This window comes from Nyctibius grandis, chromosome 5 (assembly GCF_013368605.1).
Source record: "Nyctibius grandis isolate bNycGra1 chromosome 5, bNycGra1.pri, whole genome shotgun sequence".
Lineage (NCBI taxonomy): Eukaryota > Metazoa > Chordata > Aves > Nyctibiiformes > Nyctibiidae > Nyctibius > Nyctibius grandis.
In genome coordinates this window covers 82,587,130-82,612,018 of record NC_090662.1, presented here as the reverse complement: position 1 = coordinate 82,612,018, position 24,889 = coordinate 82,587,130, and the positions used below count along the sequence as shown (strand labels likewise).

Sequence of the window (24,889 nt, the reverse complement as noted above, 5' to 3'; positions counted from 1 at the left end):
AATAGTAACTTCTGCCTCAAGGAGACCACTCTGATTCTTAGTTCTTATGCCCCCTTTCAAATATGAAAAAAACCTTTGCAGTACCTTGCACATGACTAAAATATATAGGGACTCAAAAATTTGTGTTATTGGACAAAACCATACTAGAAGTTTTTCTAAGTAAAATAGCTGGTCCTCTTACATTCCCTTCTTTTTGCACCCTGACTTCATCAAAAGATAAAAAGACAAATAACTAAAGTGCAATTGCTTCTGTACTGATTTCTAAAGCAATAAAATACCACTCTAAAATTCTTGCAAACCTCAGATTAAGTAGATTTTTGAGCAGGTGGCTTGTTTTCATGTCTAGCTCTGTCAGTGCTACGGTTTTGTATGGATGGATGTGGAAATGCTGGATGTGCACATATTAGAGAGTGCTGGGTTTTGGTTGCTCAGAGATATGTTTTAAAAATGGTAGATGTTCCCTGATTTTTAAAATTGGGAAATATTTAGAGCTTTTTTAATTAGTGACTTTGAGGCAGGCAATATAAGTGAGTAATTTAGGTAGACTGACATGGTTTTCGAAGAAAATTAAAATGATGAGTGGGAATAATAGACTCCACTCATTATTTAGAATTGAGACATCTCAAGTTTCAGAAATTTTGGGGAGAAGGTTGGCATCTAAGCCTACCTGATGTGGCTGCATTACTGTGGTTAGAATGCTGAGGATGTTTTGTTTCAGGCATTCAGTAAAAGATGTGACGTAAGATGTGACAGATCTGTAAGAAATAACAACGTGTTTAAAAGAGAGAAAGCAGAATTCATCATCCTGTTAAAATATATTAATTAACAGTCTGAGGCACATAGATACACGTTTAATTGTATTTGAATAGAATGCTGGAGTCATATTTTTATTTCCATACTCATCAGAAACCATTTTCCATTTTGGAAAGTGCTGCTTCTAAAAACACTTTAAAACCACTACTCTGTAGTTTAGTTTGCAGCATATGGAAGATCATAAGAATAGTTTTTCCTGCAAAATGATTTTGATCTATTAAATTCGGCTGTTCAGGGAAGGTGGTGGGGAGAAATGTAAGATATTGAACTCCTGAAGTGTGAAAGATTTTCCACTGGCAGAAAGGGAGACTTAATGAGTGCATTCTGGCTGTTTTAACATCAGAAGCAGATCACTGGATCGTTTTTCTCCTCATTTTTTCTTTTTTTTTAACTAATGGCACTTTGCTGAAGTTGGGGCATTTCATGTGATAAACATGTCTTGGAAAGCGTTTTTTTTAACATGACTTGGAAAGACAGGAAATGTGAGTCTCATTCAGTAGACATTAGGTATACAGGTGCTATTGCTCATGTGAGCAATCATGCTGAATTCAGGAGAGGTCTTTTTAATAAACACTGCAGTACAAATTAAGTGACTGAAATGAATTAGCAAGAATCGTTAACGTTGGTGAAAAAAAAAAGTGTATGGAACAAAAGAAAAATTTCTCAGACTCCAGGTGAATTTTCTATAGCATGTTAAAGGAACATAGTTGTTATTAAGTAATTAAACTCTGCAATAGGTATGTAAGCAAATGAAAATGTAAACTGAACTACACCTATTGTAGCCCATAAATATCATCAAAGTCAGACCATTGTGATAAATTCTAGTTATTATGTGCTCCTGAGAAATTTTAGTTTTCCATTTCCCACAAGATTTTTTTGAAGTCACAGCAGTTTAGAATATCCCTTTTTTCTTTTCTTGTTAACGAACATTCCAGAAAATGTTCTCTCAAAATTTCTTCCCAACATTGCCCAGGGCTGAGGAGTCTGGAACAGTTCAATCCTAGAATAGTCACAATAGAGGAAAAACAGCAAGTCAAACACCTTTGCATGCTGCTTACTTGTACGTGTTTGTATGTTAGGGATATGGATCAATTCTCCCAACACATTTCACAGTGACCTCTTGCAGAGTGAGCAAGAGTAATCAGTTACTGAAGCCAAAGATGCTTTGCGTTCACTTTGCAGTTGTGTTCCTCCACTGTGTCTGTACAAGTGTGCAGGACATTACCCTGCCTGTGTGTGCCTGTATCCTGAATATAGACCAGAAGTTATAGTGATTTCACATAATATTTTGGGGCAAGTCCTGTTTCTTGTAATGTCTGAACACATTGTGTGGCTTTATATTTCTGTATGTGAGTGGGGATTTGCATTTGCTTGTTTTGTTGCAAATGTTTCTAGCTTTAGTTAAATTTGAGAGCAGTTGAAAAATATATTGCTTTAGTTTAATTAGCTTGATAGAAGAAAGTCTTTTCTTGGGCAGTAATTATTAGTTGTATTATTAAAAGGCAGTAGTTCCCATTCAGTTACTTAGCAGAAATAATTGAATCTTCTGATCCAGTAAACTAGCTCACTTTGGATTCAGCTGGTTTTTAATTTAAGACCTATAGAAGAGGAGACCTGTAATCTCACTACAGGGAATTGGCTTCACTTTCCTGCAGTTCATAAACCACAAGAGTGAAATTGCAATCCCCCACAGCAGTTTTCTCTTTATTTTTCACATGTGCTTGAAAGTTTAATTTTATGAGACAGAGCTGATTTTAAAGTGCCTTTTTTGTTGTTTTGGTGCTTTTTTCCCCATTTTTTCTTGAACAAAAGAACTACCAGCTCTATCTGTAGTCTGGGCTGTAGTCTCAGACAGCAGCAATTTCAGGATGTTTCAAAGATGTAAACACAGTTGGGTACTGCATGAGCCCTTTGGCGATATTCCAAGAGAAACACAAATAGTGAACTAGTTTGGAGCAGATCTACATGAAGCTGATTCTCAGCTGGAGTAAATTGAGCTCCACTGGCTTTTGAGCCATTTACACCTGGTGAGAATCAGCCTCCCTACTTCACAGTAGCTTGTATGTACGTGTTTTCCCTAGGTTTTTACATAGTAGATGCATTACTACATCAAGAAGTAGATGGTGACCTTACATTGTGCTCTACGTGAAGAACTGTAAATAGAGCCACCATCACAGGAACTAATTGTAACACAGTTATCTGAGTTCTTTCTCTTTTCCCTGACCAGATTTTAAGAGGAAAAGTAATTTACCACTTGTTGTGAAGCTGTTTAACATCAGAACACTTCCTTTGGATTTGTTGTTCATAAATTAATTTTATTTAATAAATTAGCGTTGTTTAATATGAATTAATATGAGGATTTTCTTCCCCAGTAAGAAATTAGAATAAATTGGAACTGATATTAAAACAGAGAGCTGCACCTCTGTGTGTCAGATATTTCTAATTACATAACTTATATCAGATAAGTATATGATTTTTTTAAGGTTATCTCAGAATTCCTAGCTAGCTGAATGAGCATCTAGGTGTTAAAGCTGTACCTTTTTGGTATAGAAAGTTATATTGCAGCAGTTGGTTTCCGCCACTGTACTGTGGGGTGAATTTAGGACTGCAGAAAAACATGAATTTGGAATTTAAGATTGCTTGGATGTTGTTCACTTCAGGTAGAACCATGGCATGTGAAGTATCAGTATGTGCTTTTTTAAACAAGAAGTAAGTTCATCTGTTGCTAAATTGAAAAAGTTAAAAATAATACACTTTATGCATATATGCACACGTGCTTTATTAATTTATTAGTTTTGGAAGCATTTTCATGCTTGTTTAACTCAAAATGCCTTTGAATTTTCTAAGGAAAAGAAGGTAAAAAAACAAAAAGGAAGGAAAAAAAGAGAACTGGCAGACAGTTAGTCCATATGGCCCAATTACTCCTAGTATTTTGAGAAAAGATTGTAAACCTGGTGAGTTGCTAAACTGAGAAGTGGCTACTGTGAGGGCCTTTTTTATCGATTCTCAGTGCACTTACTACCTTACATTACATCCTATGTATTTTAGTCATGTTTCATCTAGGAGAGTCCCTCCAGGAGCTGCATCGTAAAAAAATCCCACAAGTATAGCGTCTCCCTTGGAAGGGATATTCCATCTCCTCAGTTAGCAAACTTCTACAAAGTCTTAGAGGACTACAGTAAACACTAACTAGCTGGATGTGTGGAAGAACATTCTTTTTCTTTAGCTGTCTGGTCATTTGGTAGTGGAAAAACTGTAAAGATGCCATGCATAGATGGGCCTCAAATTATTTTTCCTTACTGATTGGCCCACTTATGTCAAGTTTTACATTTAAAATAAGATGGTGACTGTACTGTAGACAGAGGGGCTGTTAACTCCTCCTCTCTCTTAACCCTTCTTCTTTCTCTGACTATCAGTGTCTGAAGTACAGCCTTGATAACCTGGCTGTACCTATGTTTTTACATATTGAGAATCAGAGAGACTGAGGGAACAGACTGAGACATCAGGAACTCAAGACCTTATCTTTGCATTAAATCCCTAAGACCATACTGAAAGTCTGTACAGTTCTACATCTGTACCCTCAGCATTGAATCTCTTGGCTAATTATTCCAAATTAGCTTTTACGTTTGTTTGTTGAGTTTATTTTATTATTTTAAAAAAAATCAGATGGGATATTATCATTTGGCTCCCAGCAGAATGAAAAAAAAAAAATTGCATTTGGTGTTGGCATGTTTTAAATTCAGTCTTTCATTAATTTTTCTCCTTATCTGTTATCTCCTGTTTTCTTCTTATGAAGATAAAGTAGATTTCATTTTACTTTTCATTGTGTTGTAACAGATTAATGTTTAGAAATGATCAGTTCCTATTAGTCACAGCTCATTCTTTCTTCTTCCCAGTCAGAGATGTATAAAATCCTTTACTAAACAAAAGATGAATGATTTAATGTGTAACTCAAATTGCAAAAGAAATAATTACTGACAAAGGGCCATATTCTGATTTTTACCCTCCTTTCCTTTTGTGAAAACAATAATTTCATTTGATTCAGAGTTTCAAGAATGACAATCTTGGATGCAAAGCAAGTAAGGCAAAAAAACAAGAACACAGCAAACTTCCCCATGGAAGAAATGTGTCTGTTGGGGCCAGCAGACTGACAGAGGATCTTGAGTTCAATTTGCTGCTCACTACAGCCTCCCTACCTAAGGCTGTGCAAGCCATCTCGTGTCTTAGCACCGACATTCCCCTCCCTTCTGCTTTCTCCTTTCCACATGCTGAGCTGTACTTCGTGGCGATGTGTTCCAGGGGATAATCTTATATGAGATTAACCATCATTTGCATTTATTAGTTTAAAGTATAAGGCCTTAGCTTTCATTAAAAAAAGCTCTGGTTCCAATATTATGAATGAATGGATCTAAGTTTCTTTTTTTTTGCATAATTTAATTGGTTTTGTACTGGTTTCGTACTGCTCTTCTCTAAAATTGTACCACCCTTGTCTCTCTCATATGGAAGTTAGTCATAATATGTCTCCTCATACTCCTCAAAACTTCTGAAACCTCTTTTTCTTTAAATCTCAGTTACGCTGTTAAAATGCTCAGATGCCAAGATGTTGAATGGTGTTTTAAAGCCTATAAACAAACAGTGCCCTGCCAGTCCTTCTTGGCGCTAACGGCCTAATAGCTAGTTTCCTGCCTGCTTTGGATGGTCCTCTTGAACCAGAGGAAGAGAAGAGAGAAAGATGAGTGTTATTTCACAACCGCTTTAGATGTAGTAACAGCCAATGCCTCACAAAAAAAATAGGTGGACTTTTATGAATCCTGACTTGGAGAGAAAATTGAGTAAAAAGCAGTAGAAATACTCAGTGATCTAGGTGGTTACTTACTGAGGAAAGGCTAAAAAGGCACTTACAGAATTTTGGTAAATTCAACTAACGCAGTGATGGGGAATGTAAAAATACGAACACCTGAAGGGTGTGAACACTAGGCAGACGAGGAAGGTATACAGTGTATATAGTACCATATACCCACGTTCACAGATCTGTAGCTAGTTATAATAGTAAGATTAAATCAAGACCAGGAAAAATTAGACTTAAATATCCAACAGTGAGATTTCTTGGGTTGGGAATCAGGATGTGTTGTAGTTTTGCATGTCATTGCCACTGCTGAATCTTAACTGCTTTTCAGTGCTCCATGGCCCTTGACCAGTCACCTTTACCAGTATGACTTTCAGCATGCATAGTCCAGTCTTCTAAATATTGAATATGTGCAGCTCTGCAATGGTCAGGAAGGAGAGCTGGAATGAGAAGACTGATTTAGTCCATTCTTTTCCCACTGAGATTCTTTACAGTCACTGGCCAATATCTGTTTTTTTTCCGATAGGAGAAAAATGACAACTGTTAGGGAAGAAAGACTGGAGCAAGTTACATGTGTTTGTGAACCTTTGAAATTTATTTTGTAAGCAAAGCAATTGTAGTGAGAGAACTTGCCTTTCAGCTGCAAAAAAAGATTTCTGTAGGAAACTTTATGGAAATAAGGAGGTACAATGATCTGTGCATTATGGTTTTGCTGCTAAGGTGTTTGCAAGAGTCTGCCCACACAATCCCTTTGACACGCTAATGGCCATTCAGTCAGTTACCATCCATAGCTCTCTGTGGGTATTGGACTATGCAAGGGAGTTTTCCCTTGAAGTCAAAGAGAGTAATTGTGTGCCTACTGGTGACAGGATCTGTCGTATTCAACTGGACAACTTAGATGCAGCTGATGCAATAAATCTTACAGCCCTGAAGTTCTTGTGGTAGCTGACACCCCGCGAGCACCACAGGCATTGCTGTGGTGGGAATATTTCTTTGACTGCCTGCTGGCTGACTGCCATGTTCATCTGTAGCCGATGACCAAGAACTGTGGAGGGTCCCCTTGAACTGGTAAGTGTACAGAGAGGAAGGGAATCTGTTCTTTCAGGTAAAATGTTTAAATTGAATCAGGGTAGTGGAGAATCAGGTTTCACTCTCTCATTGCTTGTAATAGAAAAGTCCATGCACGTTGGTAGTTTTCCCCAGTCAAGTATCCTTTTTTTGTGTCCTCTTTTTGCACGTCTGCTGAGCAGATTGAGATGGGTACCAGCAGTATGAAAATTGAAAACCTTCAATTTTCACGCAAATTACAGGTCAAATCTGTGTAGTGCATCACCGCTCTTTACAGTAAATCACATGTAAAACTAAGTTATGCCCCATTTAGATGACAAAAGAATTCTTGGACTACATGGTAGCTCTTTCCAGTAGCAGCTGAATAAAAGAAGAAAAACTAATAAATAATTAAGATGGTGATATGTTTGACCACTTTTTTTTTAGTATGACTTTTTTCTGTTATTACCATGACAGTAATATTCCTTTCAAAGACAACTAAAGCACTAATGATAGCTAAGAAGGTCATTCCTAGGAGGTTAAACTGGTTTAATTAGAATTTATGAGAGGGTTACTATAAGAGTGCAGAAAGATGTTAAGGGGTTAACCTATAAGAGATTACATTGTAGTCAGTGTTCTGTTAAAGTTTGAATTAATTTTTCCCATGGGTTTTTCACATTCTAATTTTCAACTAAATGAGACATCTGTTTCAGAAAAGGAAAATTTGCTATGGTTGTCATAGCAACTATCATTCTGTAAGAAAATTATTCCAATGGTTACTTTAGAACAGAAAGATAGAAATTCAGTACATAAAGCAACATCCGATTGCTAGCACAAATTCTGATAATTCAGCCCTTTTTGTATGGTAGATTATTTGACCTGAAAAACTTGCTCATATGTTTTTAACATAAGGTGAATTGTGCTGTAAACAAATTCACTTCCAATATATTTTCCCCCTGGAGTCTTATATGTAGACAATCATTATTCTTATCATAATAATAATACTGTTGAATTTCAGTTTTATGTGTAGAGACTCAAAACGGTTTGCTCTAAGAAGACAAGACCTAAATCAAAGTACGTTTCTACACATAAGCGCTTCACTTCAGAGGTGAAATACATTCATGATATATGTCTTTAATTGTCAAATACATTTTTCTTGGGGTTTTTTTTGAGAACAGATTTTTCTCTTGTAGGACATACATGACAGTATTTTCTTTGTATAATGTAAAATGTTATTGAAAAGCAATTTATGAAAGAACACTTTTACTGAGAAAGCAGTAACTGAGGTTCCAGAAATTTGGTGCTTGATATGAAGACTTTACCTTTGCTTTCAGGTTCCATCGTAAGTGGAAATTTTAAACAAAGTTGTCTGTGCATGATATCCAGGTCACAGACTTGTTAGTGGGTATTAGAGAACATTTTTGTTCCCCTACTTGGAAACTTTGATGGCTGTTTTGCAATAAATTTTCAGAAGAAGGGCCTTGCGGATTCGTAAAATCCCCGTGTGCGTATAAAGATGGTTTTGCTTTGGGCGTGGGGGCACTGAAGTGTATGATTTGTCTGTCTTCTCTCAGATGTAAAGCATGCCAACATCCTCTACTGAATCCTTTCTTGGACTTCAGATTTTTTTTTTTTCCAGAAATATTCCAGACATTTCTTTCGAGCTCAGGATTGTCACAAAAGACAGCACAATGGCAAATCACACAAGTTGTAACATCTCCCCTTCACAAAAGAACAGCTCCAGCATGCATAACTTACCAGCCCTGTGCTCAGGCTGCTACGCGCTGCAGTCACCACAAAGGGAGGGAGGGAGGTACGGGGGAAAGTGCTGCTTGTCTTAATAAGCAGATCATGCCTATTCATAAGCGGAAACGGGCTTTTTAAGAAGTGGCCATGTATAGGCTAGCCCTAGTAGAGGCAGGCAGAGACTCTTACAGCTGCATATGCCATTCATGATCATTTGGATTTCAGCAGGATTAAGCTGACTTCTGGCAAGACCTGTGACAGTCACGATTATGTCTCTCTGTAAATGCTTCATTGTATCCTTAAAATAATTATTCCATAGGTTTTTGACCTTTTCTTGTTGGGCAAATATTGATCTTTCTCCTCGGTTTCTTTCTGGGGGCACAGAGTGGCTATGGCCCATTCTGCTGTGTCTGGCATACCTGCAGAGTGCAGGATGGTGACTCGCTTCCCACCGAGGACCTGGGGACAATCCTGTCCATGCCCAGCAGCACCGGGGCTAGTGATGGGTGGCAGCAGGGGCCTGTATTCACTGAGTCTCCGTGGCTTTAAAGGCATGTTTTATTATGCCTATACTTCATTTGCCTCCTATTTGCCCTTGCAAATTTTCTGTCAGTGAGATTTTGCTCCTGAAAAAAATTTGCTCTGGGTCTAAAGACAATTTGCCAAACAGTTGAATATTTTCATCTTGGTGAAGAAAGATACTTGGCATGTAAGATGTGGAACGCAATCCTAAGGCAGGGATGGGTGGAGAGTTTAGAAAAAGCCTAACCTCTGTGTATTTTTATTAAGCCTCCCACTTCTGTAATATCCAAGCACCTTGCAGACTTCAGTTTATTTATTTTCAGGGTCTTCCTGTGAGATAAAAACACTTCCATGCTGTCAATGGTGAGCTGAACGTAAAGACAGGCTGATCAAACTGCACAGACTGTGGTTTGGTTCTGCGTGACAGTGTTATACAGGGACGTCACTGGTAGCTTACTGCAGAATAAGCCAGTAACTAGACATGAGTTGCCACCCAGCAGTAGGAAGGTGAGAAGTCATGTACCTGTGAGCCACAAGCTGTTCTTCCTATGAGGAAAGGCTGCTAGGAGATGAACACGTAACCAGAAAAGCGTGATGTCATATACCTACCGTAGGGATATGTCTTTTTCTCAGCCAATCACCCTGGTCTGAGCAACCTGACTCAGAACAAGATTTCCGCTTCATTGCTACTGCTATGAGCATCTCTTCTTCACACACCTTCTTCACCTCCCTCATCACAGCTTCTGGAGGCTAGGATGTATTTCTGGTCCCAGTGGCAGATGTACAAAGTTTCACCTTTTTTTTTTTTTTTTCCTGGGACACCTGTTTATCCGGACCCTGGTTATCCAGGGTGCTGTGTGATGAAGAGCTAGGAGATGAGCTTTTAGCCATGGACACGGAAAGCCCCTCAGTCATCTGTCTAGAAAAGTTGAGGCTTTTTTTTTTTATCTGTGGAAGAAAGGCAGGAAACATTGTGCAAAACCCCCTTCTTCCTCTCCTTGTAGCAGAATTTTCTTTTCCCTTGGGTAAGCCTCATCCCTTTATATTTTAGCAAGCTCTATATTTTAAGCTGTTTTCAATAGACATGTGCTTCACAGCATTCCGAAAGGAAAAGTGGGAAATATATCATCATGAAGATTGCAGACATGCTAATTTTTGAAACGTTAGTCAAGCATCAGTAATGGAAGAGGATGAATAATAGCTTTCTGGGCGTTTTCTTTTGTTTTTGCCATACATGATGTAAAATGGAGTTCAGAGAATTTGTTTGAAAGAATTCTTTCTGTCTTTTGATGCGGCGAGGGAGTATAAAGCTTTCCTCGACAAAGTAACATCTCAAAGAGAACTCTGGTTGATGTGTATGTATTTATAAACACTAAGGCTGCAATTATCATAAACCTTATTAAATCACAGCAGCCTATTTGTTGTTCTCCAAATATGGATATGACCAGAACATGTCAGACAAAAAATTATAAAAAAATTCCAACCTAAAACTAACCCCTCAATTTTATGACCTAGAATTAGAGCATAGTCAGCAAGACATAATTTACCATTGTGATATAATTGCTGTGAAATATAGTTTTTTAATCAATGGGATAGCAAGATATGGATAAATTGTGTTCTGACTGGCAGTGTTACAGTCCCACTGCTCCGTGATGAGCTGCTCCATAAATATGTTTTAAGAAATGTAAATGTCCGTCTGATAAGAAATCCTGAATATGGAAAGTCGTACTTAAAAGCAAGTCAACACACCAGAGGACAGAAGAAAATTATATGTAAGAAAAGAAGCAATATTCTTGTTCTGATGAGATGCTTCCTGTCAGGGAACCAAAACAGCATAGATGGTGTCTCCAACTTTGGAGTGGGATCTGTCATTGTGCTAGGGTCTGTCCTTGCCCTGCTGGTCATAGGCTGAGGGCCAAATGTGATGGGAGCCAATGTGAAACATATATCAACACTTAGGTATCTGAGACAGGTGTTCTTTTAGATGTTGTGGGAGTCCAGCGTGGTAATTCACACATGGAGATCTTGGTATCCAGGTCTTGTAAGAATTACTTTTCACCTAGTTAGAGGAATACTGTGAATATTTTACTGTATGCTGCCTACTGAAAGTGGTAAGGACTGCACTGATTTTCCACACAAATTAAATAACACTGGTTGTATGGAAAGAGGGTTTCACTGTGCACAGAAAGAAGAAAATGAATGCTATTTGTGTCTCCAAATTCCATGCTAGTAGAGAGTCAATCTCCGTATTTTAATTAGATAACCAGTACATGGAAGTAGCACTGAAGACATTCTCCTCCTCTCTTGGCAGGCAACCTTGGTTTTATGGCTGGGGCTTTAATCTTCCACGAGGCCAAGCACTATTAGAGAAATGGAACCTTATTCCAGATGGAATAGATATTCTTATAACACATGGACCACCTCTCGGTAAGAAAATACAAGTGCTCGTAGCTGTGTATTTCAGATGATTGTACAGTAACTGATGGCTCTCCTTAGACAAAGAGTGCAGTCCTGACTTCAAAAGTTAAAAGTAGCATCCGTACTGATTTCAGCAGCACCAGGACTTCAGCTCAGTTTTATGTTTCATGTTTACTTATGCTCAATTGTAGGGAATTAAATAATGGCTTAAAAAACAAAGCCTTAACACATAAAGCCTTAATGAGCTTTATAAATAAGCAAGGTCTAGTTTTCCTATGCATCTGTCCACTCTGCCACTGGTGAAATTAGAAGTTTTCAAGCATGGAGCCTGCTTGAAGAGAAATACAGAATTGAGATCTTATTTTTTTAGCACTTTCTCCCTCACTTACAGTAGCATTCCTCTACTAACAAGTACCCAGAGTCTGTGTTTTTCCTCATCATACTGACTTGGTGCATCTTCTGCCTCACAAACCCAAATGCTGCCATTGTTTGCCTGTTCTTTGGACAGTGTGGGTGAATTGCCTATCTCTCTTTAATACAATCTGGCAACACTAACAGACCAACAAGAAATAGTTTTGCGTTTATGTTTTACAAATATTAATATAGGTGATATAAAAAGCCAGGAGAGATTTCTTATATTCCTAGAGAATAGTGAAATTATCTGTTATGGAAATAATATAATCACAGAAACTTGTCCAGATCCATTAAAGGCTTAAGGCTTTTAACATGTTTTTCAACGTATTTAACATATAGGAAGCTATATTTAATGCAACTATGTGTTTAACTCTCACTAATTTAATAAATGGACAGGGAAGTGAAGCATGTACTTAAGTGTTCTGCTGAGTCTTACTGCGGAGGAGTGCTTTGTGTGAAATGAAGGCAGTTGGTTTCTCTAAGCCTTTCAATTCCCCGATTTCCTGAAGCTAAAACCCTGTTGTCTTCCACCCTTTCTTCTCCTCTTTCAGAGCTTGGAGGAGAAAGTATCTAAAGGGTTTGTGTTTTGTTGTTTTCTTTAGAAAGACATGTTTGCATTCCACTGCTCACTAATCCTGGGGGAAAGGGCTTCTTTGTGAGCATGGTTTCTCACAGTAAGGGCATGTGCTTTGATTTTAATATGGACCTGTATCGCAAAAGTGGATGGCAGAAATTAATTGTTTAGACCTTCCTCCAAATGGTTAGTACTGGGGATAATCACTGTTAGGATCCAAGGCATGATGCTGGGTCTTTGATACGGTTTTATTTATAAGTCGTATTTAAAACTTTTTTAGAAGTTTTTTCAGCACTTTTAAAGCCATGTTTAAAACCAGCTGATCAGCTGTAAAGAAATCCAACATTCTGCTGATCCGAAGAGTACCCCTGTATCTAGCACTTGAAATCCAGTGTTGGAAGGTGGAGAGAGGGGTTCGTACCACCCAGCTTCAGCCACCTTGCTAATTTAGCCACCAGGCCTCTCCAGGCAGCCTCTGGGATCAGCAGAGGGTGGAAAACCTCTAGAGAGCACTGCAGACGTGGCACTCAACAGACATGCTTTAATAATAAATTTAATAGTAAATTTAATAATTGAAAAATAATTTAATAATTGTAGTAATTCGGAGGAAGAGCTGCCCATTTCCACTGACTGTGATGGGGTAACATTAATTCCCCCCCATCTCCATGTCTTAGTATTTGTTCTCTTTTTTTTTTGAATTCTTAAGCTTCTACTGACCTCCAATGATTTTCTATTTAAAAGTTCCGTTTCTTTGTCTTTTTCTTATTGATGCATTAATAGATGGCTCAGGCACAGAACCCTCTGCCTGAGGGCATCAGCTGTTGGTCTCCCTGACACCCATGGAACAAATATATGACGCTTCAAAAGAAATGAGCACTCTGCCTAACTTACAGAACCTCCTTATTGTGTAGCTCTGTCCACAGACATTTTGGGAGACAGGGTCCTCCTTGACCCTTCCAGGCAATCATTGTAACCAGAAAGCTGGTTACTGTTGTTCTGATCTTGGACAGTATCACCAGAGCTGTTCCTAATGATAATAAACAGCAATCAGTGCTCTTGCAGATTCCTCTTTTTTCTCCAGCATGGCTGCCTAAATTCTGTCTATCATCCATTTTTTGTGCTGCTTTCTCATTCCCTCACTTCAAAAGAGCGCGCATCCTCCTAAACTAATTATACTACATTATTAGATAGTTTTAAAATTGCCTGCATGATTTAGATGCAGAAGCACCGTTAAGAGTTAATGGACTTTGTGTTTCTAAGTCAGTTACGCACATAACAAAAATCTGAGTAATTTGTTTTTTCTGTTTTAGAGTAGTGTTTTGGGATGCAACCAAAGCAGGGATACACAGGAGGTTCACAAACAATGAGAAAAGAAAAGTTAAAACAACTGTTATTGACCATTTTATTAGTAACCTGTTTATTGTTAATAAAGATATGCCATATATTTCATAGCTTATGAAATATAGTATTCATGATTATGGGATCAGTGCTAATGCTCATTTCTAAATCGGCATATTTTTGTTGCTTTTATGTATAGTATAACTTTTTCAGTCTTTTCCCTGATTCCTAAAGATCTGCATTTATGATTCTTTTATTTTTCTTCAAAAAGTTCTGTTCTTTTCTTTGTTTTTAATTTAATTTCACCTTTAAGTCTTCATTTGTAGCTGCCTGCTTGTTTGTCTGTGACAGAGATTTATACTTTCCTGACAGCTGCAGAAACCTGTTTCAAGTAACCAAACATTAAAAAAACCCTAAGATGAACTCTAATTGTTAGCTAGGTGTAATCAATTATTCTTAGTTTGTGTAGTCAGGTGTACATAATAAGCTGCAAACATATGGGAAAGCTTCAGAAGGGTGATAATGCATGTAAACAAAAACATGTTCAACATAAATAATGCTTAATTTAATGGAGAAGTTAATTTTATGGATTTTTGTTTGTGAAGTTTTTGAAGTGGAAATACTTTTGGCTTTATGTTCACCACAGACATTTTGACAATTAACTGTTTCGAAACATTGAAGTAACAAAACCTATGGTTATAACACGTTTGCTCTGAAAAAAGCATGACTGGATTCCAGAGGAGCTGGTGGCCCCACTTTGACATCTTAAATACTTATTTCCTCCAGTGAATTTTGACCAGTGTTGGATACCAAGAGTGGCTGGTAAAATAGGTTACCAGAACTGAGCATTACTCTGCTCTGTCTGTAATTGAGCGGGGCTTTCTCTTTGTACATTCCCCCGACAGGAGCCAAGCAGCGTCTTCAGAGGTGTCTGAAGGAATTAGGAGTCTATGGCCATTATCAGAACTTCCTCTTTTCGATGCTTAGGATGCCGCATTCCCAACTCAGTTCTGAAAATTGGACTTAGCTGTCTGAGTAACCATGATACAAGGCAAATTTTTACCATTTTCATAAAACCCCACAGTATCCTGGGCCCAGTTTTCAAGCACTGGCATCTAAAGAGGTATTTATTAATGTGTGAACCTGCCCGGAAGCTCTAGCAAATCTGAGAGCTTTTACAAGAGCTTGAATACCACAATTCTGGTCTTTTAAGCCAGTTGGTTAGCTGCTATTTAGCCATGCTTGAGTGGACCTCAAAAGTAAATGAGTGAAAACTAGGTCCAGTCTATACCTCTCTGGCTGACTACCGTTTTCTCAAAGGCACAATATATTCATGCTGTTGCAGCAATCTAAGTCAGAGATACAAAGCTATGACAAGCACACAGGGAAAGTACCAGAACAACTAAAGAAAAACAGAATGATTTTATCTTTTAGGTTTCCAAATTTGAGCCTGATGAATATGGCAGAACTATAGAAGGAAAACAAGATTGTTTATTGCAAACCCTCTAACACAACAATATCCTTCTTATACTGCTACTTTGAAGGAAAGACGAGACTTCACTTGGCAGTAAGCATCCCCCTGCAATATGTTTTTAGACATATAAGCAAGTTGGTGTACATTTTCATCTGTATTCATAAAAATTCATTTTTATGCAAACTTCGTGCAAGTAAATGTAGCCCTTAAAAACATCTACTGCAGAAGGGCTGAGTTTCTCTTCCTGTCTGAGGTCCATAGATTTACTGTAGTGGGGCTTGCTGTGTCATGAAGCGCTTAAATCAGTTTTACTTGAGAGTGTTGTTTTTAGGCATGCTGTGGGTTCTTCACCCAAGTTCCACTGCTGTAAGATTCAATGTGATAACAATATAGTTTTATTATTAGCAACACAGATTCCATTACACCAGTTAGTGTTCAATTTTAAAAACTAGATCCCAGGACTAGATTTAAGTAGATAAATGTTGACTTAGATTCTTTTGAGACTCACTTCGGACATACTGTTGTTTACACCTCACTCTCTTAAGGGAAGAAGAATGGATAAAACATTGAGTTTTCCCATTAATAGCAGTGCAAAAATGCTTTAATTGCAGTGCTTTTTTTTTCCCCTTGAAAAACAACTGGCAAGAGTTATCATAGTCCTTTTTCTTCAGATGAGCTTCTGTGGTTTTCCTCAAGTATTTTTCCTTCCTTCCTCTTCTCCTTACCAAGCAAACACTGTTTTTTCTGTGTCAATTCTTCTATGGCTGCTTATGAATAGCCACGAGACATGAAGTCTCAGAAATACTGTATAGCAGTACAGCTTTGCAGATAACCTGTCTTCTTTTAAAGCTTTCCTTTTTTTTTTCCAAAGGTTTTCTAGACTGGGTTCCTAAGAAAATGCAACGGGTAGGATGTGTTGAGCTGCTGAACACAGTCCAGAGACGAATACAGCCAAGGCTTCATGTTTTTGGACATATCCATGAAGGTCAGAACACATTTCTCTCTATATATATATTTAAAAGCCATAAACACAGAAGTTGTCTGGTTTAACTAGCATTTTCAAACTTCAGTCTGAACTGAAGCACTTCTGGAATACAGATACTTATTTAGCTCCATTTATAGAGATTAGATTGGCTGATACCCACATTTCAATATTTGTACTTCAGCTTCTCTTTCAGTTTCTACATCTATAAAACAGGGTAATGCCTCCTTCATGGAGAGGATTACTGTGAATTTTAAAATAAGTACATGAGTCCAGTAGTTACAGAAAGTGACTAAATATTAGGAATGATGGATTGTATTTTCCTCTGCTGAATCTCTGTGACTTAAGATAATTCATGTAAGCTCTCTGTGTGTCAGTTTCTGTGTTTGTAAAATGGGTAAGAATGCTTTGGGAGTTGCTTCTAAGGCTTAATCTTCACGATTGTACAATAAAGGTTGTCTCTCCCCATCAGTGTGTATATGAAGTTAAAATCAAGAGGGATGTTACCACTGACTTGTGTAAAAGTTCAAAATATTTAGTCATGTATTTATTTGCTTTGGCAGGGGAAACATTTTGTACCCAGACGAAACAAAGCAGTTCGCATGACTATCTGATTTTTAACTGGAAAAAAAATAGTTCCCTTAAGTCAGTAAATGGTGACAGATATGCTTCCCTGAAGTCAGTGACAGTAGGGGTTTGTCTCCAGGCAAAGGGAAAGGTAGATGCTGTCTGCTATAGAGAAGTCCGTCTTGTTCACGTATTGTGGCAGCAAGACTTCAAGCAGTGCCCCTACCAAAAGAGACCACTGAGCTGTGCAGAAGTGTACCATTGGCATGTAAGAGTGTATTATCAGCTGCTTAGTTCTTGGCAGTGTTAACTTACTGGCAGGAAAAGGTTCTCCACAACTGCCAGTTTTCTGCTTCTGGGACTGCTCTAGCCTTTGAAGGATACCTGTGGGTCTCACCAGTGTAGAAATGAACAAACAGAAAAGCTGGAGTAGCTGGCACTCAGATACTTCTGGTTTTGTGAAGAACTATTACTCTTCCCAAGAAATCCCACTCTGACTTGCTACTGGGTGGTTTCACCGTTCTAGGTTAGGAGTGACAATGGTGAGAGGTGCACTGGTGTAAAGTTGTTGGAGAAGACATTCAGATCATTATTTTACAGCTCAGGGATTAAGTCCATTCTCCTCATGTGTCTCATCTGCATTGACCTGTTAATGCCTAGTTAATGTCCAAGGTGCTGTTACATCACAGAGTAAACAAAAAATACATAGACAGTATTTTTCCTAACTCTTTGCTATTATAGCAGTCTTTGAGATTCTGTACAAGAGAGCTGGTGAATACAGTTCAAAGTCATTGTCTTTTCCGAAATCATAAGCCAAGTGGGTTGAAGGGGATATAAGCAAACACTTAGCAAGCCGTGAAGCTTCAGGCAGGTAAACAAAATCACATCTACTAAGACCAAGCCCAACTTTGGCTCCCAAGGGAAAAGAATGGCACCTCCACAGGATGGTAAATCTTGTGAATTAATACAGTTGGCACAGTAGGTATCAGAATACAGAAACAAAGTACTCTTCTTATTAACTCTCATAATTTAGAGAAAGCAAATGGGGAACTGCATAGCCTGTTTTGCAGTGGGATGCTAAATCTCTGCAGAGGAGAATTCCCATTGCAGACAGCCTGTGCAAATGAAGCTGCTCTTTGTAGGGAGAATGCATGATTTGAACAGATGAGTTCCTCCCCTGACTGAGCATAGCTACATCTGCAGCAGTCATTTACTGAACATCCAGGAGGAAGAGGTGCATAGAAGAGGTGTTTATTCCCTATTCCCCCTCTGCACTGCTGTCTCTGCCAAAAAATATCTCTACATGTGGGCTTGCTGCTGATCAACCCATGGAAGTGACAAGCAGCATGGCAGGGGCTGTGGCTAAAATCCTGGTTTGCCCATTACAGCCAGTGGTTGGCTGAGGTCGTGGCCGGGGAAGCTCTGTTCGCAGTAGGGTAGGAGTGAAAACTGTAGCATTAGGAATCTTCCAGCAAAAGGAATGTGTTAGCAAGCTGATTCTGTTCTCTCCAAACGTGTAGCCGAGGAGACAGAAAGTCCCAGCAGCAAGGCTGACTGTCCTCTGTGCAGTTTGTGTTTTACACAGAACAATTGTTCTGTGGCAAACAGCAAGTGATTTAAAGAAATGTCTGTGACAGGAACCTGACAAGAGTTTTCTTCCCTCCCTAGTCCCTAATTATACTGTGGTTTTTCCGTGGGGAGCCCGGGAGGCCCTGCATTATTCAGGGTATTTTAAGGAACAAAAAAGAAAGGAATTTGGCTACTGTTTCTTTGTTTGTAAATTCTGCAACTAACAATGCTTCTGTAAGACATGAAATTGCAGAAAAACTGTAGGATCCTAGGTAACTACGATTTGAATAGCCTGAACTCGGTGTATGTAGCGATGAATATGTTTCACCATTAACTTCATTAATGATGAGATTGAATCTTAGTACGAATGCTTTTTACCAGGTGATTTCCCCAAAATCATATATTTCTGATTGTGAATGCATTTCTTCATGTTGATCTTAATATTTCAGTACAAATTTCCAACATTAAATTTTTAGTTTTAGTATAACCAAGCTTATGTTTTTTCCTGGTCATTCATGAAAAGATTTTTGACAATGGAGAGTGCGTCTACTTTTTCGTAACACCAGGGCAGTTAAAGGGCTGCTTCTTCACTTTCTGAAACAGCCTTTCGCTGTATTTCTGCAGGCATTAGAGCTGGAAGTTTGATTTTCTGCAGATTTAGCTCTGGAATTGTTTGGCTTGGGTGTCTAGTCAGACATGAGATGTAGTTTAAAAGTTTTTCGGCACTGGTGAGGCATACGGAAGGGTGTTTTCTGCCATGGAAATGTTATGGCGTCTCAGGGTGTGAATTCACCTTGTCTGTCAGAGAATGCGTTAATAAAGCCCTTTTTTCTCTGCCTGGGCAAAGACTTTCCATCAAATATGGTTGCAATTAGTCAAGTTTAAACACATGGGGAGAAGAGGCTCCTATTAGACAAATCCCGCCCAGGTGCACATGAACACATACTCCCCTTAGTTAGGCAATACTTTTTCTTCATTGGTTGCTTAAAAGGTACACAACACAGGACAGAAAAAAAGATGGAAAAATGAAAATTGCCCAAAGTTTGCTGTACCGATGGCTGCAAAACTGAATGATCAGAAGTATGTTTTTTTCAGTGCTGCAATTGCCTGAGCTCTATCTTCTCATCCTTTCCAAAACTGAGAAGGTTTTAAGAAGAAAGTTTTGCAGAGAAAAATGCCTGTCTTTCTAAGGAGGCTTGGCTACTGGCTGCCAGATATTATAGCCACTAGCTAGTGGGGGTCCATTTTACTTTTCTTACACAATTTAAAAGATGGCAAAAAGTTCTGCTGTAGGACAAATGGTATTTGTTCAGGAGACCTTTATGTTTTTCATTAAGAGAATTTTTAAATTCCTTTTGAGTAATAAATGTGGCACTTATCATTGTGTGATAAAGGTGAATAATTAAAAAAAGATAATAATGAATAATGAGAGTAACTAGAGTTTTTCTTTCTTTGTAGGTTATGGTGTCATGGCTGATGGAACTACTACCTATGTGAATGCATCTGTGTGCACTGTGAATTACCAGCCACTTAATCCACCTATAGTTATTGACTTACCTACTCCAAGGAACACATGATTATAATGAGGATTTAAAGTTGTGCCCAACACATTAGCAACTTTGTATTGCTGGCTGAGAATCCCGACAGGGAACATTCAACAAAAAAAGCGAAAACCTTCTTCTTTTTTCCCTGCTAGCTCTTGCAGATAAATTTTGAGTGACAAAAGTGGATGAGGAACAAAGACATTTTGGTGCCAGAAACAGATTAAAGACTTTAACATTTCAACATTAAAATATTTGTGAACACGGAAAAGTGAATGCATTCCACATATATATATATATATATATACATAAACATATATATCTCTCTCAAGTAGGGACTTTTGTATATACCGTACATTATATTGGACTTATTAAAAGAACAATGTCTTTCAAAGGAGTGTTTCTTTAAGAAAGTTGGCAGTTTAAACTTAAGTGTTTAGACTAGGATTTCCTCATTTCAGATGTTTCCTAGTGAGCTCTTGGTAAAAGAAAAATGATGGTAAAGATGTTTTCCCTTAATTAACATGGCAAATATAAACGATGGTGCACGAATGACCAGTTACAGGAGGAAAGCTATTACTTCAAGTCCTCCAGGTCTACATCTTTGCATCTATTTGAAACCAATGCAACAGAGGCCCTAATTCACTGTACTGAAATGAAGTCTTACTACATCTGGCATTACAGATGGTAAGGGAAATGGTGCATATTGCCAGCATGCCTAAACAGCTCAACATTCAAGAAGGGAGACTGTGTTAAGTGCAGTATAAACTCAGGAATTTGTAACCTGTACTCGCCTGTGAAAAAAAGGATGACATTTCCCTTAAAAAAAAAGGCAGAAAAAATATAACCATTTTCATATGGTAAGGCGATATGTGATTGTATGTAAAAAGCAAAAAAAAACCCCACCCAATGTTAAGTAGTGGTATTTTAAATAAAACCCACTGGGATTACTTGTTTAAAACCTGTTAATGGGACATGCAGCCAGTGATGAGATTACTGGTTTGAATTTGGCCCCAGTCAGATGTGATTAAATGTCATTGTGATCCTTTTGTCCTTGGGGGACCCTGTGGATGTCAAGGGGAAGGGGTCATCTCAAGGTGGAGTTTGGGCATTCACTTTTGAGTAGCTCTGTAGTAGCCTGAGTGCTATGAGTGATGAGTACATGCCAATGGGTACAGAGCAGGGTCGCCTCACAAAAGCTGTCATTGCTGTCTGCCCGCTCATGGACACTGCTGAGAGAGGCCCAAGACAAAATCATCAACCAAGCTGAAATCCATCTGTCATGTTGCATGTGACGCCAAGCAAAGCAGGGGATGTGTCAGGAGCTGGTTGGGATGGCCAACGCTAGTACTGCCCGTGCAGCTTTCCTGCAGGTTAGCAGAGGTGTTGAAGCTGCTGGAACTTCAGTCCTGTCCTAGGCAGAAGCTTGAGAATTGATTACAAATCCACCAAAAAAAAGAAGTGCTTCAAACGTGCCCTACAAGAAACACATTTCTGCCTTGAACTAACAAACTTCTCTGTGCTCAAAGAGGAGCCTTTTTGCCTCGGTGGAGGTAATTTAACTGCTGTATTCTGAACGTGGACATCCTGAATTTGGGGCTGACAGCATCTAGACATTAATCTTTCCGCACACAGTGGGCAGATCATCGCACTACCAATACAGGGTTGTTAGCAGGTCTGTGCATGGGCCACTTCTGCACACACGCAGTGGATAATTGTGTATGTTACATTTTGCCCAATACATGGATGTAAATGTGAGCTTTCCGTAGCAGCTGCATGTGCATTATATGCATACACAATTTAAAATACCAGTATCACAAAACCAGGCTATGTCAGCCACAACTCTAAGCGAGGTAGGCAGAAACACCATGTTCCACTGGCTTCCCATGGGCGGCTGCTGCTGGGAGCAGCGGCATTCGAGCCCAGTAACTAACGTGGGCTGTGGACCCACCAAAAACCACCAGATCAGCAGAAACCATGACAAGTCTTGGGTCTGTCATTTCTTGTCATTTTCTTCGCTGTTGGGTGACTTGGAGTCTAAACTAATTTGCTGCTTTTTCCTGAAACGAAACCCAAAATGATCGGTGGTGCCTGCAAGTGGTTTTTGGGTGAATAGTTCACAAGCCCTTGAGCAGTCTGCCATGAATTCAGATGGGGCCACTTTTGTCAAATCTATTGGTGTAGAAATTGCAGGATCAGCTCCTAAATCGGCAAGGACTGAAATTCATAGTTGAATATGGACTCCCGCCATCATTAGGAAGATGAGCAATAGCGAGTAGCTAGAATAAAAGTGTCTTAGCTAGTCACAATTCAAGCAGTTTGAAACAAATGTGGCAGGAAATTGGCTGTATGTTAAAGACAACTGAAATGTTTACATTCGCTCATGGCACTTAAGAGACTAAAATGTTAACGTGGGGGGGAAGAGGTCCTTTTATTAGCCTCAACAAAATTTCTATGTTGACCATAAACTATTCTCTTAAAAATAATTTTTCCTAAGGTATCTTCAAAATACTGTGTATTTTTATGTGGAAAGGATACAAAAGCAGCTGTTACTTCAAAATATCATTTAAAGTACTTGAGGTATGAAAGCTTAAAGGTTATTTAATCATTTTGGCATAACTTGATTGTTGTTGTAATTTTTGGTCCAAGCATGTTAGACAAATAAAGTCTTAAAAAAAAAAAACGACAAAAAATAAGGCCTCTTTATATCCACCTCATGCATTCAGCTCCATGTGGGACAGGCTGCCTCTCTTCTCCAGGTGCAGGAGCCAACCTGTGGGACATTGAAGTTGTTACTGCGACAGGCTGCGAATCAGCTCAGGGGGGCAACTGGCAGAGGGGCTGGGGGCGATGGGCAGAAGGTGCCCTGCTCCGTCTGCCAGCTTCAGGCCACCACATCTCCCGTGGAAGGGAGCAGGTTGGAAGTTGGGGCTGCAGAGGGGAAAACAGCAACCCATTCCTCTAACTGATGTATTTTGGTGGGGGAATAGGCCAGAAGCGCCCGTGAGGTAGGGAAAAGCTACAGTGAGGGAATGTGACGGAGCCATGAAGCAGTCGGGAGCTGGGGTGCCGTCCTTTGGGAATGGTGGGCAGTCAGGGGAAGGATGGTTCATGCTGTGAGTTGAGTGTAAGGACACGAACCTCCCAGAGAGGGAGATAAAGCCGAGGTGACTTATTATTTTAACTTTGTGGGCACAGTCAAGGCCTGGGCTTCTTGCCTTAAATCTGATCTCTCTCAGATTAGGGAGGCCATGAAAAGGAAGGTTTCCACACATGCAGTTTTGCAATTGTCAGCTCTATTTAAATTCAGGGATGCTCTCTCAAGTCACTTCCTGCCCCACCTCCCCATTGCTGACCTTCACTGATACTTATCCAGGTAGCATCGCTCCTGAAGGTGTGCTGATGTGTATCACAAATACATGCATTCCCGTCACCAGGCAGAACTGTCACCGAGATTAATTTCAGTTCATTTATGCGATGAATAGGGGAGATAGCACTGCATGTCCATGAAAAAAAGATAAGATTATTTTTACCTCCTTCAGTCACATATGGCTGAAGATGTGAAACGTTCCTTGGCTACAAGGAATGAGCAAGCTGGGAGTTGGCATCCGCCCGAGCAGCTGCCTTTTCCCAGAGAGCCCCCACCCACTGCCGCTGCACCCCAGCCTGGGGAATGGGGTTTAGGCTTTCAGACGATGCTATTTGGTAGCCCCTGAAGCCAGAGACTCCAAAACTATGATGGTCTTCAAGGAGATCGCTGCAGGAAGCGAGGCCGGTGGCAGCAGCATGCCGGGCTGGCCCTGCCAGGTGCTCCACCGGCGAGGTGGCTGCGGGGAGGAAAGGTGAAAACCCCTGTCTCTGGGTGACAGAGCGGGCGGGAAGGTGCTCTGGTCTTGCTACAGGAGGGAGTCAGAGGGGATAAGAAGTAGTTTGTCTTCTTCCATTGCTGATTGCTGCCAATAGCCAATATAAGTGCTTCAGAGGAAGGAGGAACAAGACATTCCTTAGAAGGCAATTTTTGGAATAATCTGCCCATGGGGATCTTTGCCCCTCTCCCATTTATTCTTGTTTGTATGAGAATTTCTCTCTTAAAAGCCCATGTTATTTCTCACTGCTAATGTAACTCACATATAGTGAATATAACTGCAAATGTTCTTTTCTTTCAGGTACATTCCTGTCCCTTTCTTGCAAGTCTCTCCGCATCTGCAATTTTAGTGATATTTTGGAACAGCGAGCTCCCCGGGTGATTATGCACAGTGCATTAGAACAACAGTATTTCTCTTATCCTTGTACGTGTGCTGCCGTTCGGGTTTATTGACTGTCCCTTTGTTCTCTTTTTATATGAAAAGTGTAAATAGGAGTACTTATATGTACCTTCTTTGTGCCATTCGTTATTTTGTATACTGCCATTATGTTGCTTTTTACTCACTTTGTCTAGAAATTAAAATAATTTCAATTCTAGCTAGACTCTATTTCTAACCCTCTTACTTTCCCATCTTGGAAATGCTCCCCCCTCTCTTTTTGATGTGTCCTTTGGGAGCTGGTAAGAGGCAGCGATGCAAGAAGAGGACCTCTTCTTCCTCCCTATCCGAGCATTTGGACACAGTTCCCTGCTACTTTATCTCCTGATCTCCATCCAATTCTGTTCTTCATTTGTTTAGGATTTTTTGGGGTAATAATATATATTTGCAACCCCCAGTGGAGGACTGTGGTGAGCTGCCCATGGCTCTAGCTGGGTTTTCTCTTCGAGAGGTGGCAGCTGATCTGGACTTACCTGGTTTTCACAACCATCATCCCCTTCCTCCCAGGGAGCCCTACCCAGGCTGTCTCCATGGGGGGATCCTTTTCCCCTGCTCTGGCCCATTCCTCTGACTTTGGTGATGCCCTTTGCAATCCTCGTCACCCCTGGTTGGGCTTTGCTGTCGGGAGCACCTCGTCCGCTGTGTGTGGTGAGCAGCCCCGGGGCTGGGGGTGCTGCTGGGTGGGTTATGAAGCCATGTGACATTTGCCCAGTCCTTGTTCTGCTTTTGGGGGTTTT

At 39.6% G+C, this 24,889-nt stretch overlaps 1 protein-coding gene across 9 annotated transcripts in view; it reads left to right on the top strand.

Moving 5' to 3' along the window:
• MPPED1 (metallophosphoesterase domain containing 1) overlaps window positions 1-22,526 on the top strand; it is a 67,957-nt gene extending 45,431 nt beyond the window's left edge. For 8 of the 9 annotated variants that reach the window (XM_068401918.1, XM_068401912.1, XM_068401913.1 and 5 more), the window contains 3 exons: window positions 11,286-11,401; window positions 16,064-16,177; window positions 19,769-22,526. In XM_068401918.1, the coding sequence (XP_068258019.1) occupies window positions 11,286-11,401; window positions 16,064-16,177; window positions 19,769-19,887 (349 nt within the window). In that variant the 3' untranslated portion in view covers window positions 19,888-22,526. Of the gene's footprint in view, window positions 1-6,528; window positions 6,728-11,285; window positions 11,402-16,063; window positions 16,178-19,768 lie in introns of those variants that run through there. The other variant, XR_011048251.1, reaches the window with a different exon arrangement.
• The last annotated feature ends 2,363 nt before the right edge of the window (window positions 22,527-24,889 follow it).